This window comes from Artibeus jamaicensis, unplaced genomic scaffold (genome assembly GCF_021234435.1).
Source record: "Artibeus jamaicensis isolate MK-2021 breed Jamaican fruit bat unplaced genomic scaffold, CSHL_Jam_final contig_685, whole genome shotgun sequence".
Taxonomy (NCBI): domain Eukaryota; kingdom Metazoa; phylum Chordata; class Mammalia; order Chiroptera; family Phyllostomidae; genus Artibeus; species Artibeus jamaicensis.
In genome coordinates, this window is record NW_026521924.1 from 16,790,319 (window position 1) to 16,807,775 (window position 17,457).

General features: G+C 43.0%; 1 protein-coding gene across 8 annotated transcripts in view; it reads left to right on the top strand.

Moving 5' to 3' along the window:
• Positions 1 to 17,457, top strand: part of CBFA2T2 (CBFA2/RUNX1 partner transcriptional co-repressor 2) — a 147,646-nt gene that overhangs the window by 121,322 nt on the left and 8,867 nt on the right. For 7 of the 8 annotated variants that reach the window (XM_053671084.1, XM_037143233.2, XM_053671086.1 and 4 more), the window contains 3 exons: positions 2,192 to 2,387; positions 13,066 to 13,134; positions 15,538 to 15,728. In XM_053671084.1, coding sequence (XP_053527059.1) covers positions 2,192 to 2,387; positions 13,066 to 13,134; positions 15,538 to 15,728 — 456 coding nt within the window. The remainder of the gene's footprint in view (positions 1 to 2,191; positions 2,388 to 13,065; positions 13,135 to 15,537; positions 15,729 to 17,457) is intronic. The other variant, XM_053671083.1, reaches the window with a different exon arrangement.

The window sequence follows — 17,457 nt, forward strand, 5'->3', positions numbered from 1 at the left end:
AGGTCCCCAGTGGAGGGCACATAAGAGGCAACCACACATTGATGTTTCTCTTCCTCTTTCTCCCTCCTTTCCCTTCTCTCTGAAAAAAAAAGAAAAATAAAATCTTAAAAAAAAATGCTATATTTGTATTCACTGGTGGGTTGTAATACATAAGGTGCTAATCATAGCGCCTGGTATATAGGAGGTGTTAGGTAAATGGAACTTCTCCAGAAAGGAATGAGGATTGGCATCCTAGTACAGAATGCAACCCCAGGCTCTTGTCCCATCATAAGAGAGGGTTTCCCTTCTCACTAAAAGGGGAAGAGAAGATGTAGTGCTTCATTAAAATGTACATGCAGTAACTTGCTCCATCATCAGTGATACTGTCTCTGGACATTATTTCTGATTGCAGTTTTAATAAATCTCCAGCTTAATCAGATGTCTTTAGGCAGATACATAATGTGGTTTCACTGTAGCCTTTAAAGGGCCATATTACAATGAGACTTTGGCCCCAGAGTTGGTTGAAGAATCCAAAGTGTTAATTTGAAATCCAAACAAAAAATAAGCAGTGTGTGTGTGTGTGTATACACACATAATTGTATACACACATATATCTATTTTAAAAGAAGTGGTAAGAAAGTGCCGTGGGCCAGCCGCAGCAGGGTCCAGGGATTCCCAGAGGTGGGTAAGGAGTTGGTGATGGGTAACAGACGACAACACGCCTCAAAGGACAGTGAAGCTCTGTTCCGTTTATTGCAAATACAATCAGGTTTTTATATTTTCATTTTAGGTTGTGATTAACATTTGCAGCATAGCATGATCAGTTAAGCAGAAAAAATCAATACAAAGGTAACCAGGAAAAATACAAGAATTTCCATAGTTTCCGTTATGTTAAGCAAAAGTTGTTCTGACCAGGAGACCCATTAATCAGACAATTTAAAATAGCTCTATCTCTATGTACAGAGTTTGAATGTCTTGTTGTTTATTAAAGGTCTTAGAATTTGGCATGGGGCAAAAGGTACGCTAGACCAAACAGAGGTTAGGAAATTTATTATAAGGCCTTTGTGATGTCTAACTTAACTATCTATTTTTTCTGTCTAAAATGTTTCTCTGTGTACTATAAACTCTGACTCTTTAGTAACTGTTTCTACGTGTTTAGTTTGTAATAACTAGCCAGTTTTTATTTCTTTGTCTAATTGATATATATTCTTATTCAAGGTAAAGGAGGGGCTATCACTCTAACAACTTTTGGACATTCAGGAGCTATTTCATTAGAGGGGATTTTGTTCTCTGTTCAAGAAATTATTTTGTACAACTTCATTAGAATTATGCTAATCAATGAACCCGAAATACAAGTGTCTAACAATCGCACCACCTTTTGATCACCAAAACAAACATGTAAAGAGAGATAGACAGGAAATCCAGCCACAGTTGTCTCTGCCTTGCAGATGTATCTCAACCGTCCTGACCGTATCCCTGGGCTGTGGGTAGGGGTCTATATAGTTTTTACTTGTTTTCTTGGAAGACCCTTTGTATCTGTGGGTAAGGAACAGTCATGGGAAAGTCTTTCTAATCTGTTCTTCCCTGAACTGTTGGCAGCACAACCTGTGTTTGCAACAATAACCTGGTTCTTTATTAACTGACCTTAACTGTTGATTTAAGAGATCTAACTTGTTTTTCTTATTTCTGGTACACCATGGCCATCCTGATCACTTTAAGTTGCTCAAACCAGGGTAATTTATACAACTTGATATGTTTTTCCTTATGGTTAACAATTATATTACCCTGGCTGTTGTACTCCCCTGTATAAGGCAGAGGGGAACCTGTAGAGATTTTTCCATCCTTTCAGGCAGTTCCGTGGGGAATATTAATGTTTTCCCCTGAACTGTCCCTTCCTCTTGGGTGATTTTCACAGGAATAAGTACAGTACAATGCCTATATTCAGTAGCAAGGGTAAAAATAATTAAAATAAAATAACCCATTTTGGATGCCACGTTCTCCTCTGGTAAGACGAATTCCTTGAACTCGAATCCTCCATGCCTGAACCTTGTCAGACAGCATGGTTGGAAGAGGACGTGGCAAGAAAGGCTTTAAAATGTAACCTTGTTATTGCTAAATCTGTGAGATACTTAAGCCTTCAATCTTTGTATATTTTGTTTACCTGTTCTTGATTTGCAATGTTGGTGTTTGAATAACTTCCTCTCTGGTTCAGGCTCTGAACTGCATTATGGAAATGGTGGAGAAAACAAGGCGCTCCATGGCAGTTCTGCGGCGCTGTCAGGAATCCGATCGTGAAGAACTCAACTACTGGAAAAGACGATACAATGAAAACACAGAGATGAGGAAAACGGGGAGCGAACTGGTCTCCAGGCAGCACAGTCCTGGGAGCGCAGATTCCCTCAGTAATGGTAAGAGGGCAAGGCCGACTTGTTATATTTTACTCTAAAGGAAGATGGTGCTAGAATGTTGAGTTAGAAGGATCTAGATGATTATGAAGAGTAAATAATAAGACGAGGTCTGTCCAGGAAGTATCCAGCCAAGTGATGTGCAAAGTAGAGACATTTATTGAAGAAGATACAAGGAACACTGTGCAGAGGACACCACCACCTCGGTGCCCTTCAGAGTAGGCACCCCGGGACATTTCTCCCAATCTCCATCGGCTGCCCTGTCATGTTTTCCTGAATCTCATCAATAGCTGGAAATCTCTTCCCTTTCAAAGGTGATTTTAGTTTTGGGAAAAGCCAGAAGTCACAGGGCACCAAATCTGGGCTGTAGCAGGGCTGAGTCACCTGGGTGACTTGATGTTTCACTAGAAAACTCTACACGACACGTAATGCCCGAGCGGGCACATTGCTGCGAGGAAGCTGCCAACCACCAGTTGCCCCCAGCCGCAGCCGTCTGAGTCATCTCAGTAGTTCCCGTGGAGTGATGCTCAAGCTTAATGCAAAGTTTGATGTTGATTTGTGGTCTGCTCACTCAGTCACATGCTACTCAACGGCATCTGCCACCCCCCACCGACTAATACAGTGAAGTCATCATTGTTCACACATGCACATTCCAGTCCACTCTCCTTGGCTGCCAGATTACATCCATGTAATTATGCAGGCCGTTCTCGTTATAGTAATAATGACTGGATTTTTTCCAGATAGCAGACCTTGTATGTCAAAAACTCAGTACCTGACATGTTCAAGAAATAATTGTTTTCCTCATGAAGAATAGAATATTTTTTATTTTCTATTTTTAACTCTATATATACATGCTAAAAATGATGATCAAAGAGTATTTGGTTATTAGGTTTAGCCCATACAAATGTACTACTTACTTTCTCATATATCACATTTACCATATTTTGCTATGTATACTGTGCATTTTTTTTTTTGGCCAAATTTTTGATGAAAAAATAAGGGATGAGCATTATACACAGGTCGTGCTAAATCATGGGAGCCCATTACGTGTGGCAAAATAGTGTCCCTCACAGGAGCCCTGTGTGTGTTTGCCTCACTTTTCCTCATCTTTTTCCCAGTCCCCATCAGGAAAATGCCATTTATCAACCTATTCCTGGAGGCCTCTACAAAAAGCTTTACTATACCAAGCTGGGTTGTTCTGTCTTCCCTTTTCCCAGCCTGAAGCAGCAACTGTTCTCTCAATCCAGAGTACATCCAGGATGCCACATCTATTTCCTGCAAAGTAGTCATAACATTCACCTAATAACTGAAAAGGTACCATATCCAAAGACAAAGATGAATGAGAGGCCATCTGTGATGAGGCTCTTCCCCCACCCACCCACTGCGGGCTCCCAAGTCTCACAAGGTAGAATGAATCTCTTATGACAGACCTAGCCTGTCCCATAGGAGACAGCTGTTAACCTCAAAAAGACTACCAAACAAACTGATGCGAGACATTGGAATCCTGCTCCCCTACCTCGTCCACAGAAGTGACTCCTGAACCAGCCATAGACCAACAGCACTGTGTGGAGTACCTAGCACAGTAAGACATCAAAGAATATCTGTAACAGCTAGCAGGAAGTTACCCAAAGTTCGCCATCCAAATCACAACCCTTCCATCAAGGAGTCTGCATGAATGCCGAGTGAGGTGTGTAGTCATGAACCAGCTCTTCTCCAGCCAGCATCGCAGTCCCTGCTTTGTGTTAACTTCTCCCCTTTCTCACTCTTTGCTTGGGGGATCAGCTAGGTTGACTGTATGTTCCCATTTACTTGGCAAAGTCCCAGTTTATGCCTGTTACCCTGTCATAACAACTACTGGCACCTTCCTCACTCTCAGATGAGGACAATTGGGATGATAAATTGTCGCTCTAGGATATCTATTTATGTATGTTATATGTATTTAATTTTTTTCACATTTTTAATAGTATTGTTACAGTGTAGAAGGAAAGCGTAATTCATATCCTAAACAAGTGTACTGTTTAAAAACCAAAACTACTTGTTCCTGGTCTGTGATAATGTGGGAAGCCTACCCCACGTTGTATTGGGCCCCATTAGCTTCACTATAAGAACAGTCCTCCAAACTAAGCAGTGTGCTTAGAAACAGTTGTTTTGCGTGCTGGCATAGATTCCATATCTCTTCCTGGACAAAAACATTTTGTAGACCAGCACTTTGAGTAGCACTGTCCTATACTGAGTAGTATTTTGAGGCATAACACACATTTACCAAGGACTTTCAAATAGTTAGATAATTTATATTTTGAGTTTTGCAGAAGCCCCTGGTAAATTTTAATTTAAATATTTAGTATTAAGTGTTTTGGTGATTTGAGAGAAATTAACTGGAGACTGAGTGGCATTATTACTTCACCCATTAAAAATAATGGGATAGAGACTTCCGCCAAGATGCAGGCGTGGGTGGAAGCACGGCACTTTCTCGCACAACTAAGTTTAAAAACACCAAAGTTTTAGCAACAAAAACACAGCCAAACCACAGAAAATTGAACTACATGGAAGTCTGACAACAACGAACCCTTCAGCCAAACTGGTAATAGGGTCAGAGCCAGCAGCAGAGTGGGATTGGGCAGGAAAGATCCACCGGACCGATCTGGCCACATGACCCAGGTACCCTAGCAGCTGTGGGCAGATCTCAGGTGTGGAGCAGCGGGCAGACCCACTGAGGGCTGATCACAGTCACACATTCGCACGCATATAAACTGATGAAGAAGCTAGCAGTGAGACGGACTGCACAGGCCCCAGTGGCAGGAGGTGGCAGAGGGAACCGCCATTGTCCCTCACTGACCCGCCCCCGCCTACAGCCTCACAACCCAGCAACTTGGGTGGCCCCTCCATGACCATGCCCCTACACACAGCATCACAACCCAGCGACTGGTTTGCCCTGCCCTGGTGAACACCTAAGGCTCCTCTCCTCATACTTAATGGGCAAGAGCAGACCAAAACATGGCTGAAGAACAGCTCAGAGCCCCAGAGCTGATAAATCTAAGTGATGAAGAAATAGCAAAACTTTCAGATGCACAGTTCAAAACACTGGTGATCAGGATGCTCACAGAACTGGTTGACTTTAGTCACAAATTAGAGGAACCTATGAAGGCTAAACTAATAGAAATGAACGGCAATGCACAGGAAACCAATAGTAATGGAAAAGAAACTGGGACTCAAATCAAAGGAGTGGACCAGAAGGAGGAAAAAAATGACCAAACCGAAAAGGATGAAGAAACAAGAATTCAAAAAAATGAGAAGCTTTGAAACCTCCTGGACATCTTTAAACATTACAACATCCGAATTACAGGGGTACCAGAAGTGGAAGAGGAACAGCCACCAGTGGAAAACTTATTTGAACAAATAATAAAGAAGAATTTCCCCAATCTGGCAAAGGAAATAGACTTCCAGGAAATCCAGGAAGCTCAGAGAGTACCAAAGAAGTTGGACCCAAGAAGGAACACACCAAGGCACATCATAATTACATTAGCCAAGATTAAAATGAAGAAGAGAATCCTAGAAGCAGCAAGAGATAAGGGGACAGTCACCTACAAAGGAGTCCCCATCAGACTGTCAGGGGATTTCTCAAAAGAGACTTTACAGGCAAGAAGGGGCTGGAAAGAAGTATTCCAGGTCATGAAATCCAAAGACCTACAACCAAGATTGCTCTATCCAGCAAAGCTTTCATTTAGAATGGAAGGGCAGATAAAGTGCTTCTCACATAAGATCAAATTCAAGGAGTTCATCATCACCAAGCCCTCATTATATGAAATGTTAAAGGGACTTAACTAAAAAAAAAAAAAAGAAGATAAAAAATATGAACAGTGAAAGGACAGCAAACTCACAGTTATTAAGAACCACACCTAAAACAAAAGCAAACTAAGAGGACAGCTAGATCAGGAGCAGAACCACAGAAATGGAGATCACATGGAGGGTTAGCAACAGGGTAGTGGGAGAAGGAGAAGGTACAGAAAATAAGTAACATAGACGGTAGGTAGAAAATAGATAAGGGGGCCAAGAATAGTATGGGAAATATAGAATCTAAAGAACTGAGACAAGTGGTCATAAACTAAAGGGGGGGAATATGGGGGAGGGGTGTGCAGGGTGGAGGGGAATGAAGGGGAGAATAGAACAGCTGTAATGGCATAATTAATAAAATATATTTAAAAAATAAAAATAAAAATAATGGGATATAGCCCTGGCAATGTGGTTCAGTGGATTGAGTACCAGCCTGCAAACTGAAAGATCACTGGTTCTATTCCCTGTCAGGGCACATGCCTGGATTGAGGGCCAGGTCCCTGGTTAGGCATACAAGAGGCAAACTGATTGATGTATTCCTCTCATATTGATGTTTCTTTCCCTCTCTTTTTCCCTCCCTTCTCCTCTTTCTAAAAGTCAATAAATAAAAGTCAATAAATAAAATCTAATAATAATAATTAATATAGATTCCCTCTTTCTGAAAAAAATTTTTAAAGAAATATTTATTTATTTTTTAGAAGGGGGAAGGGAGGAGAAAGGGTGATAGAGAAACATTAATGTGTGGTTACCTCTCATACGCCCCACACTGGGGCCCTGGCCTGCAACCCAGGCGTGTGCCCCGACCAGGAATTGAATCACAACCTTTGGTTTGCAGTCCAGCACTCAATCCACCGAGCTACGCCAGCCAGAGCTGAAAAATTTTGATTCATAGCTTTTCAGAAATGATTTTATTCAGAGAACCAGGGGTATATTTTGGCATTTTATTTAAGAATTCATAAATAAGTGCAAAAAGCATAAGGAAAAACAAAATGATTATCATAGAAATCAGATGCTTTTCTCTGTGGAGCATGGGGTGGAGGATGTATATGTAGTAGGTGATGCAGGTGAAGTCTCATCATCCTCATCAGCTGTTCTCAGAGCAGGATTGCAGGTCTGGCTCGCATCATTTAACCAACACTGGATTACCACTTTTTACTTCTGAGGGATTTGGAGTTTCTGGAAGTGTTCTCTTTCTTGATACGGAGAATTATGGGTGTTCACTTTGTAATTTTTCATTAAGTTGTACATTAAAATTTTTATGAACTTGGTAGCCATCTAATGTGTTGGCAATTTTTTAAAAAAATTAAAGGAAAGAAACCGGCTCAGCTATCCGTTTTTCTGTTTTCCTGAGAACTAGAGTAACCTATTACAAGTACACTTTCCAAGGCCTTTCACTGGGGGTTATAATTCAGGGACCAAGGAATGTTATGTTTAATGAATCCAGTAATCAGGTAAAGAGAAACATGATTTAAAATATTAGCGGTTCCATCAAACTTGTGTATCCAAATCATGAATTTCAGAAATGTTGAACAGAACAGAAAGAAAAGATAGAGTAGTTGTTGAAATAATTCAAAAAAAGTACTCAGAACTGAAAGACAGTATTGCAGGTGGAGCCATTGCCATTCTACCCAGTAAACAACACAGTAGAAGAAACAGACTTCTCTGTGAGCATCGCTGAAAGTTAGAATACAGCCCTGGCCACTGTGGTTGAGTGGATTCAGCGCCAGCCTGGGAACCAAAAGATCCCCTGTTCAGTTCCTGGTTGGGCACATGCCTGGGTTGCGGGCTAGGTCCCTGGGTGGGGTCGTGCAAGAGGAGACTGATGAGTGTATCTCTCTCATACTGATGTGTCTCTCCCTCTCTTTCTCCCTCCCTTCCCCTCTCTCTGAGAGTAATAAATAAAATCTTTAAAAATATATATGGTTGATACTAATTTTTTAAAAATACATATTTTTTAAAAGAAAGAATACAAACCTGAAGGAAAATTACTTTTACTTAGAATTCTGTACTCAATTAAAACAAGGGTTAGCTAAACAACCCACAGTTTTTCATGAAATAACACCACCATCTATCCTTTGTTGCAGTGTCTACTGTGTTTGGGAAGGTTGTATCCCAATGCAGGGAAGCAAACCAGAAGGTGGAAGGCGGAGAATTGATGAAACAGGAACTAACTCAAGAAATAGTGCGGAAAGGAGCCCCTAGGACAGTGAGGGAGGGTCCCAAGGAACAGGGGCGTAGTGAGCCTAGAAAGCAGCCGGTTCAGACTAGAATAGCAAAGATTCTCAGAATCCGAACCACTAGAATCTGCCGTGATAAGTATCCACACTGCATCCCGTAAATGCCGACTATTGCTGTAACAGAACTGGGGGACATGGAGGGACATGGAATTGTGTGTCTGTGGTGGGTTGGAAGTAGAGGTTAAAAAATGAAATCCCTACTGAAATGGCTAGGCAGTTAATAATGCCCAAACCTGAACAAATCAAGCTGTTGCAATACCAGAAGGATCACCTTTTAAAAAGATACTTTATCGTTGTTACAATAGACTGTATATGACCTGTAGAGAGGAGATGCTGTGAGTGAGGTTTGGAAGACCTTTAAATATGAACACCGTGTTCTAAGCCAGGCACTTTTCTTCCATGGTTAACCTGGGCTGCTCATTAGAGCCCACGCGGGGACGGCTGAAAAAGCCCTGATGCCCTCGCCCCCCTCAAGTTGCGGATTTAATTGGTCTGAGATGGAAAGTGGGCTCTCAGTGTTGAGGACCTTCCTTTATGTGTGTTATCATTTAATTCTCAGAGCAACCTCACAAGGTGTAAGTATCATCTTTTTTTAGCAAAACTGCGTGGCTCATTGTAGAAAATCAGAAATATCCAATTCACTAGCTCATTATCCACACTGAAGACTTTTATCTCCATCCTTAAATGCTTCATTCCACTTTTTTCTAAGAACTAGAGCATTCTCCCACATAACCACAATACCATTAGCCCTCCTTTTCTGACCAGTTTATTTGCATTATCTGTCTGGCTTTTGATTACAATAGCCTCTGAAACTACATAGTTTTTTAGTGAACCACCTAAAATCCTGACTTCTGTCTCGTTATGGGTTAGAGATATAAAAATAGTTACTTTGGCCTCAGGAAATACCATGAAAATGTCCCTACCTTCAAGGCATTTCCTGAATAAGCTGAGGAGCTCCTTTAGGGTCAGGTGCCTCTCACCTTTTATATCTGTCCTAGAGATGAGATGCTGAGAACTGGCCAGGTCCTCAAAGGATATGACCGAGGGTTTATTGGTGACCGAAGTGGAGTGGCTTTTCCTCAGTTGGTCAAGACTTACCAACCTCCCCACAAGTAAACAAATGTTTCTTCTGTTATTTAACATCAATGATGGCTTATCTACATGCTCACACCCCCTTTTTCTTACTGGCTTTCCTTATGTAAGACAAGGCTGGGGGGGAGACGCCGTTGAAATTGATCTACCACCTTCTCCTTAGCTTGGGTCAATTTGCCTCTTCAAATCCTAGATTTTTCTCCGTGGTTCATAAATCTCACACTTAAGTCTGAGATTTAAATCAGGGACCTCACCTATGTTGAAGAGAACCCTTCAGGGGGGTTTTGTTTGGTTTTGTTTTTTTCTATTGGCAGTGATAATAGCCTTTCCAGATGGCACAATGTCACAAAAACATTCATACAATCAGAATGTCTAACTTGCCCTGGCTGGTGTAGCTCAGTGGATTGAGTGCAGGCCTGTGCACCAGAGGATTGAGGTTCGATTCCCAGTCAGGGCACATGCCTGGGTTGCCGGCCAGTTTCCAGCAGGGCACGCATGAGAGGCAACCAGACATTGATACTTCTGTCCGTCTCTCCTTCCCTTTCCCTCTCAAGATAAGTAAAATCTTTAAATAAAAGAACCTCTAACTTACGGGATTCCCTTCTGGGGTGATAATGTTCTGGAACTAGACGGGTGATGGTTGCAAAACACTGTGACTGTTCAAAATATCACTAAATTATACACTTTAAAATGGTAAGTGTTATGTATATTTTCCAGGGTTTAAAACGTCTCCTGCCCACCCCCTCACCATAGCTTCGAGGGAACACAAAAGTAGGCTCTCTGTGCAGAATCCCTTCCTGCCCAAGACCAGTTTGCAGCCGGTCCCAGGTCTTCTCATGACAGCTGGCCATTGTGTTAAGCCTCTCGGGCAAATGCTGTGCCAGGCTGGCCTCCCCGCCACACTGGCCGTTCTGGTTCCTCTTTACCCCATGGCTTGGTGAGTGTACAGAGCATAAAACGTACTTTGCAGATTGGCCTCAACAAAGCGTAAGGAAACGAGGAGTCTATTAGCACTGACATTAGAAAACGAAAACAAAACTCTCAAATTACCTTAACTAGTTTTCACTCTTTTGAAAGCAGTGGACCCACTTCTTATAGAATATTGTGTCTTAAGCCCACAATGAACATACATAGTCACCCTCCACCCCTGTGTCCTCCCCAGCAACCCCAGGGTGCCTCTCAGGGTACCTTTGACATACACTGTTCCATATCAGGGTTTTTTCCTTCACTGCTCGTTCGTTTGTCTGTTTGTAAGCATTTAAAGAAATTCACAGGAAACCTCCTTGAGTCACATGTTAAGGGTTCAGAGTTGCAAAGAAACAAAAGCTCTATTTCTTGACATACCTGCAGGGCACTGGCCAGTCAGCGCTGTATGGGTGATGGGGACAGCTAACTGAATATGGAAATACATATGTGTGATACCTCAGTGTAATTTTTTATCTTTGGGGAAGTACCCTAAAATACGTATATTTTCATAGGTGAAGATCTGTTTTAATCTCACTACTCTGACATACTCCCAATATTTGAGGCATGCGCGCGTGCGTGTGTGTGTGTGTGTGTTTTAAAAGTAAAAACGAAGTGTGCTAGAGAGGCCGCAGCTGGGGAGGACTGCACTCCTGTTGGGCCTGCACCCCCACTGTGCCCCGAGAGACAGGACGGCTGTGCTTCATCAGAGGCCGACTTGGGTGCAGTTGCAGAGTTCCGAAGGAGTCGGTGCGCTCTGGTGCAGGCCCCATGCTGTTGGCCTTGCATCTTCCCGTAGCAGAGAGCAGCAGACAGCACAGGGGAGAATTCCGTGTCTCTCACCAATATCTTACTGACCTGGAAACGCTTACTATATGAGAAGTTCAGTTTCACAGTTGAAAATATGGAAGCGATTGACCACTAGGAGGACATTAAGAGGACTTACAACAATATTTAGAGAATAGTAATATGGCCCTGGCTGGTTTGGCTCAGTGGATTGAGGCCCAGCCTATGAACCAGAGGGTCACCCTTTCAATTCCCAGTCAGGGCACATGCCCGGGTTGCAGGCCAGGTCCCCAGTAGGGGCAAGAGGCAACCACACATTGATGTTTGTCTTCTGTTCTTTCTCCTTCCCTTCCCCACTCTCTAAAAATAAATAATTAAAATCAGTTTTTTAAAAAGACAGGCCTGAGAATCAGAGGATCGTGGTTCAATTCCCAGTCAGGGCACATGCCTGGGTTGCAGGCCAGTTCCCAGCAGGGGACCCACGAGAGGCAACCACGCACTGATATTTCAATCCCTCTCTCCTTCCCTTCTCCTCTAAAGATAAATCAATAAAATCTTTTTAAAAAGAATAGTAATATGTTAGATCTAATCGATGTTTACCAAAAACGTGCTCTTTTCAGACAGGGACAGCAGCGAGTGTGGTTCCGCTGTGGAATGAATTGGGCACGTGCCTCCATTCTGTTGGTATTGTTGGTGTCAAAACGGGTGTACATTGAAGAAATTATATTAGTTAATTCACTTATTTTTAAAAGTATTTCTTATATTTACTTTTTATTATAAAATTGTTGCCATGTACAAAAAACACAGCATAAGTATACACTCTAAGGGCATAAAGAGAACCCGTGTGTAACCATGATGGACCTCAGGGAATACGGCGTCATCGCGTCCCAGAAGCCATTCGGGTCTTCGTGACTCACAAAAGGCTCTGTCCCTAAAGAAACGAGAATGAGGCTGGATTTATTTCTAACTCTGGCATTAGTATTTACAGCAACTCGATGACACTTTTCACTTGTTGGATCATGTTAAGAGTAGAAAATTTAGCTGCTCGAAAGAAATGTTTTGGTGGTAAATTTTGTTGAACTTGTGTTGTTATTGGTTGAAATACCAGAACAGTGGCTTATTAGATAAAATTTTTAACAAAGAAGTCAATCCCAAATGCATGATTTCTGTTTGCTATGTCAAGGATTGCTTTTCCATTTTATTTTCTTGGTTTAATGTGCATACCTTCATTTGGCATCTTTTGTATAAATGATCGCAGCCAATTAATGTTTATCTCGCACATAGATGTTTCTCCCCCTCTCTTCTCTCTAAAAATGAATGAATTATTGCTATGACTCTTTCTGTGGATTAATATTATTTTGTCAGAATGAGATAAATTATCCCCTTTTTTGCAAACACATATTCACTGTCATTTTCTTATGAAGTATAAATTTTAAAAATTAATGGAGTAGCAGCCCTTGACATTTGGTTTTGTCTCCATTAGACTTAATAAACTGTTTTAGAATATTTTTTAAAAAGTCACATGCTGCCCAGAATTTGGAGACTGGCTCCTCTGAGTCCGCGCATGTAAAAATAAACTTCCACTTCGCACCCCTGGAAAAAAAAAGTCATGTGCTATTTTGTAATCTGGTTCTATCCCTTATCAGAGTAAATTTGTATTAAATGAACATACACATTTGAGGTGAATGAGAGGTCTGATAAATTCTTCATAAAAATAAAACATGCCATCATAGACAGCTTCTAACTTTATGCTACTTATCTCTCTCCTGTAGAGTCGCAGCGGGAATTCAGTAGCAGGCCAGCCACAGGATATGTGCCTGTGGAGTTTTGGAAGAAAACTGGTATGTGTCTGTCTGCGTGCGTAGGGTTGCATGCACTGATCTGTGCCCGTGTGTAGCGCCTATTTGATGGAAAGATTGTTGTCTCATAACTTCCTCCCAGTAGAGCTGTAGGCCCCTGCCTCTTCCCCTCCGACCTCCCCACACCTCCAAACGCCTCTCAGGTCACTTTGCAGGTCATGAATTTGGAATGCCTCCCTACAGTCTATCCAGGCCCCTTTTACACCCTTCTTCTGGGTCACACGGAGGCATTAAGTAACCAACTCCTCTTTCCTTGTTTATATGCCCTGTTTCTGGACATGCCGCTTAAAATTCATTTCTGCCTATTCTGTTCAGTAGAATCTGTACACACTGTGTTCACATTTCATTTATTCTGCTCTTGGAACCAGCTGGCTGTCCCTTCAGCTTCACTGCCCCTAGCTTCATCGGGACTGTTCTGGGGAGGCCTCGGTTTCCACAAGAGTAAAGAAGGGTGGAGCTGCCTGCCATGGTGACGGGATCACACTAACCTCATATTCCTAATCCTTCCCTTACTCCAAATCCTAGCTGCCTTTTCTTCTTGCCTGCTTCTCCCAGTGACATTTAAATCCAATACAGTTTTTGCTTTTCATCCTGAGATAAAATTTGCTTCAGCAAAAAGTTAATACTTTTAACTGACCCAGGCAGAGAACAATGGGGTATAGACACGGGTCTGGGCAGGGTGCCAGGAACCCTGATCCCAGCCTCCCACCACCGTCCTGCTTGGTTGTCCACAGGACAGACACTCCAAACGACACTCAGCCCTAAGTCCCAGTGTAGACACCTCCCTCCTGGGGCAGGGATGGAGACTCTCGTCCTTTGGGAGTGTGTCCATGAAGACTTTCAAGAGCATCAAGATCATAATAAACAAATGGACAAAAGATAGGAACAGACAAATTCTGAGAAATACAAATAAACATGGTAAAATGTTCATTCTTACTGACAATAAGAAAAATTAGCATGCACAAGATCTCTTTGGTAATTGGTTATTTTGTACTCGGGAGGTACCTTTGGTTACCAGCCAGACTGTGGCACTGGGCCAGCTGAATTCAAGTCCTTGCTCTGCTATAGTGCCATCTGTACGTGATCTTAGACGACCTTCAGCAAGGTAGTTATCCAAACTGATTCCTGTGATCCTTAGACTGAGAGGATAGGTGTTCTTCAGGCATTGTTCCGTTGGCTCATGAAGAGAGACACTACCTACCTGATGACTAATAGGAGTATTTGAAAGGTGGCTGTGCTGGGCTGCAGTAGACCTATGTGGCCATCAAAAGTAAAGGAAACATGGAGTTCAGTGTCAAGTCAACTGAACATCATGCTTGCTTGACCTTGGAGGTGAAAGCTCTCTTTTCTTAAGGCTGGAGCAGTAAAATGCAAAGTTCGAGGATGGCAGCCTGGAATGCTCTGTTGAAACCTCCTCTGAGCCGCGGCCACACGCGAGAGCTGCGCAGTGAGGGGGTCTCCATCCCTGCCCCAGGAGGGAGGTGTTTACACTGGGACTTAGGGCTGAGGCTCAGGCCTAGGGTGTCGTTTGGAGTGTCGTCCTGCAGACACCAAGCAGGACGGTGGTGGGAGGCAGTGATCAGGGCTCCTGGCACCCTGCCCAGACCTGTGTCCACAGCCCATGGTTCTCTGCCCAAGTCAGTCTTCCACACCTGCCTCCTGTTCCTTTGTACCTGGGTACCCCAGAGGTGCTTCAGCCTCACTCACCTCCACACCAGCATTTTGCTTTATGTCCATTTCATTGCATAGCACCACCACTCATCACCTTGACCTCCACCTTCAGACCCGAACTGCTGCCAGTCTCTGCTCCATCCCCTCCTCTGTGCCACTTGCTTCTGCCTAAACTCAGGGTCTCTTTTATCCCTTCTGAATTGCTATCCCAGCCTCTCAATTGGTATCTCTGTCTTAAGCCTTTTCTCCTTGCATAGAACACTTTGGAGTTCAGTTTCTTTAGAAAAGGGGCCAGATTCTTAGCATCAGATGCAAGACTCTCCAAAAACTCATTTCTACCATGTCAACCAAGACACATTTTCTTGGTCCTCCCCTGTCACTTGTAAAGCTGACCGCTTTTCCCTTGGGTCTCAGCTCCTGCTGACACCTAAGCCACCTTTATACTTGGTCACAGTTAGGAGAACAGGGACTACAGCGTAGTCACCCGGGCATTCCCAGTGCCCTGCACAGTGCCTGCCTCCATCTATATTCCTAGCAGCTGGTTGCATGAATAGACAAGTGAGTGTGGGAATAAAAGCTGAACACATGTATGTTCATCTCTGTGTGTTTTTAGAAAACAGTCGTCTTGTTTCATTTCTTTCCCTTTTTAGAAATGATGCGGGTGGGAGGGAAAAGATTTCTCGGCCAGTTGATTTTATTGTCACTTTCTTCTAGAAGAAGCTGTGAATAAGGTGAAAATTCAGGCCATGTCAGAAGTACAGAAAGCCGTCGCTGAGGCAGAGCAAAAAGCCTTTGAAGTGATTGCAACAGAGAGAGCGCGAATGGAGCAGACCATAGCCGACGTCAAGCGGCAGGCGGCGGAGGACGCCTTCCTCGTCATAAACGAGCAGGAGGAGTCCACAGAGGTCAGAGTCCCGCCAGCCCTGGGGGCCGGGCCGGGTGGGGGCTGGCCTGGCACAGCCCACTGCTTTCTTCCTAAGTACTGGGCAGTAAGCTAGAACTGTCCACTCTTGAACTAGACGGTTATGGTTTTTATCCGGAAGCAGAAGGGTTTTATTTCTCAATTATACAGGACAGGGGGGAGTAAAAGTGGGTTTACGGTTGTTCATGTGGAAAATAATACAATAATCAACAAACAATAATACAAGAGCAAACCCTGTGTTTCGCATACTCCCAACTGTAAATCTACTTTTGCCCCATCCTGTTCTCTGTTCTTATATCTATTAGCTTACTGTGCTGGTTTAGATTTGAGGAACTCACCCTAAAGACAGAGTGCGTGGAGGTGCAGGGCAGAGTGACTCTCCCCTGAGCGAGTGGGCCCTGCACTGTGTGCCGCCGCCTTTCGGTCCTCCCAGGGAGGCGGGTGTTGTTGGATTCTGATCTGACAGGTGAGGAAACTGCGGGTCAGGGAGTTTAACTGACGCGATCCCACAGTGCTGAAGCCAGGGTGCAGGAGGAGGGCAGTGCCGGCCCCGGTAGCCTGCGTTCCACTTGTGAATAGGGTGGTTCTTTGATGGATCAAAGCGACAGATCAGGCAGACCTGCCAACTCTCTAAGACCCAGGGCTCAGGAGTCGGTGATGCTTCTAAGAGAAACGACTCCCTTGTACAATGAAGTAGGAAAAAATGAACTAACTGGGGGTGGGGAGGGAGTGGGGAGTACATGACAAAAACACTGCAGCAGTCCTTTTGAAGATAGTGAAGTTTTTCTGTAACTTTCATTTTAGTGGCTTTTCAGCTTTAAGTGCCCTAAGCAAGCCTGTTTTTCTCTAAGTAGGTTGAGTGATTAGCTATCTTTGGGACATTCTCTTAAATTTGTAAAGAACTGGGTATTTTGGTTGTGTTGTTTGTTTGTTTTTTTAATTTAAACAACAGGAGGTTTATTTTCTCAATCTGTTTACATGATCCCTTTCAATATAGCAGTGCCAAGCATGATGATGTAAATATGAAAATGTCTAAGGATCATGTGGTCATCACAGAGGATGTGAGACAATTCTTTGTAGCACTGTATGAAGACACTGAGTCAGGAGAAAATAGCTCCTTTAATTTACCCCGTAGACTATCTAGTGAACCTGGCGTCAGAGCAGTGAATGGTCGTATTGGTGAGAAAGTGACTCTCCAAATTCATGCCACAGTTTTTTGTTTGCTCAGAAATGTGTGCTGCATATGCGATCAGAAGTCATATTTAAAATTGAGACTCAATGGGGAAGAAAAGGAAATAGTTTCTTTAACTCTCCCCTCCTACTTTTTCTTTAGAATTGTTTCTGAGCAATGATATCTTTTTCTGTTGTGTGTATTCAATTGTATATCTATGTAGATATCTAATTCTATGTCTAGCTATTCATATCAATATCTATATTTGTCCATATTTATCTACTTTTATATCTGTGTTTATATTTTCCTATGCCTTTCTCCGAAGGAGTGTATGTAACATTTGGCTAAGAGCATGAGTTCTAGATCTGGACTGCAGCACGATTTAAATCCCAGCTCTCCATTTATGGGAGTCTGCTTTTAAGGAGCAGTAATTTTAAACATTGTACACATTTAAAGTCCAGCAGGGCCCCCACTGGAGTGGCTTGGTGGATTGGGCACCGGCCTGCAAACCAAAGGGTCATCGGTTCAATTCCCAATCAAG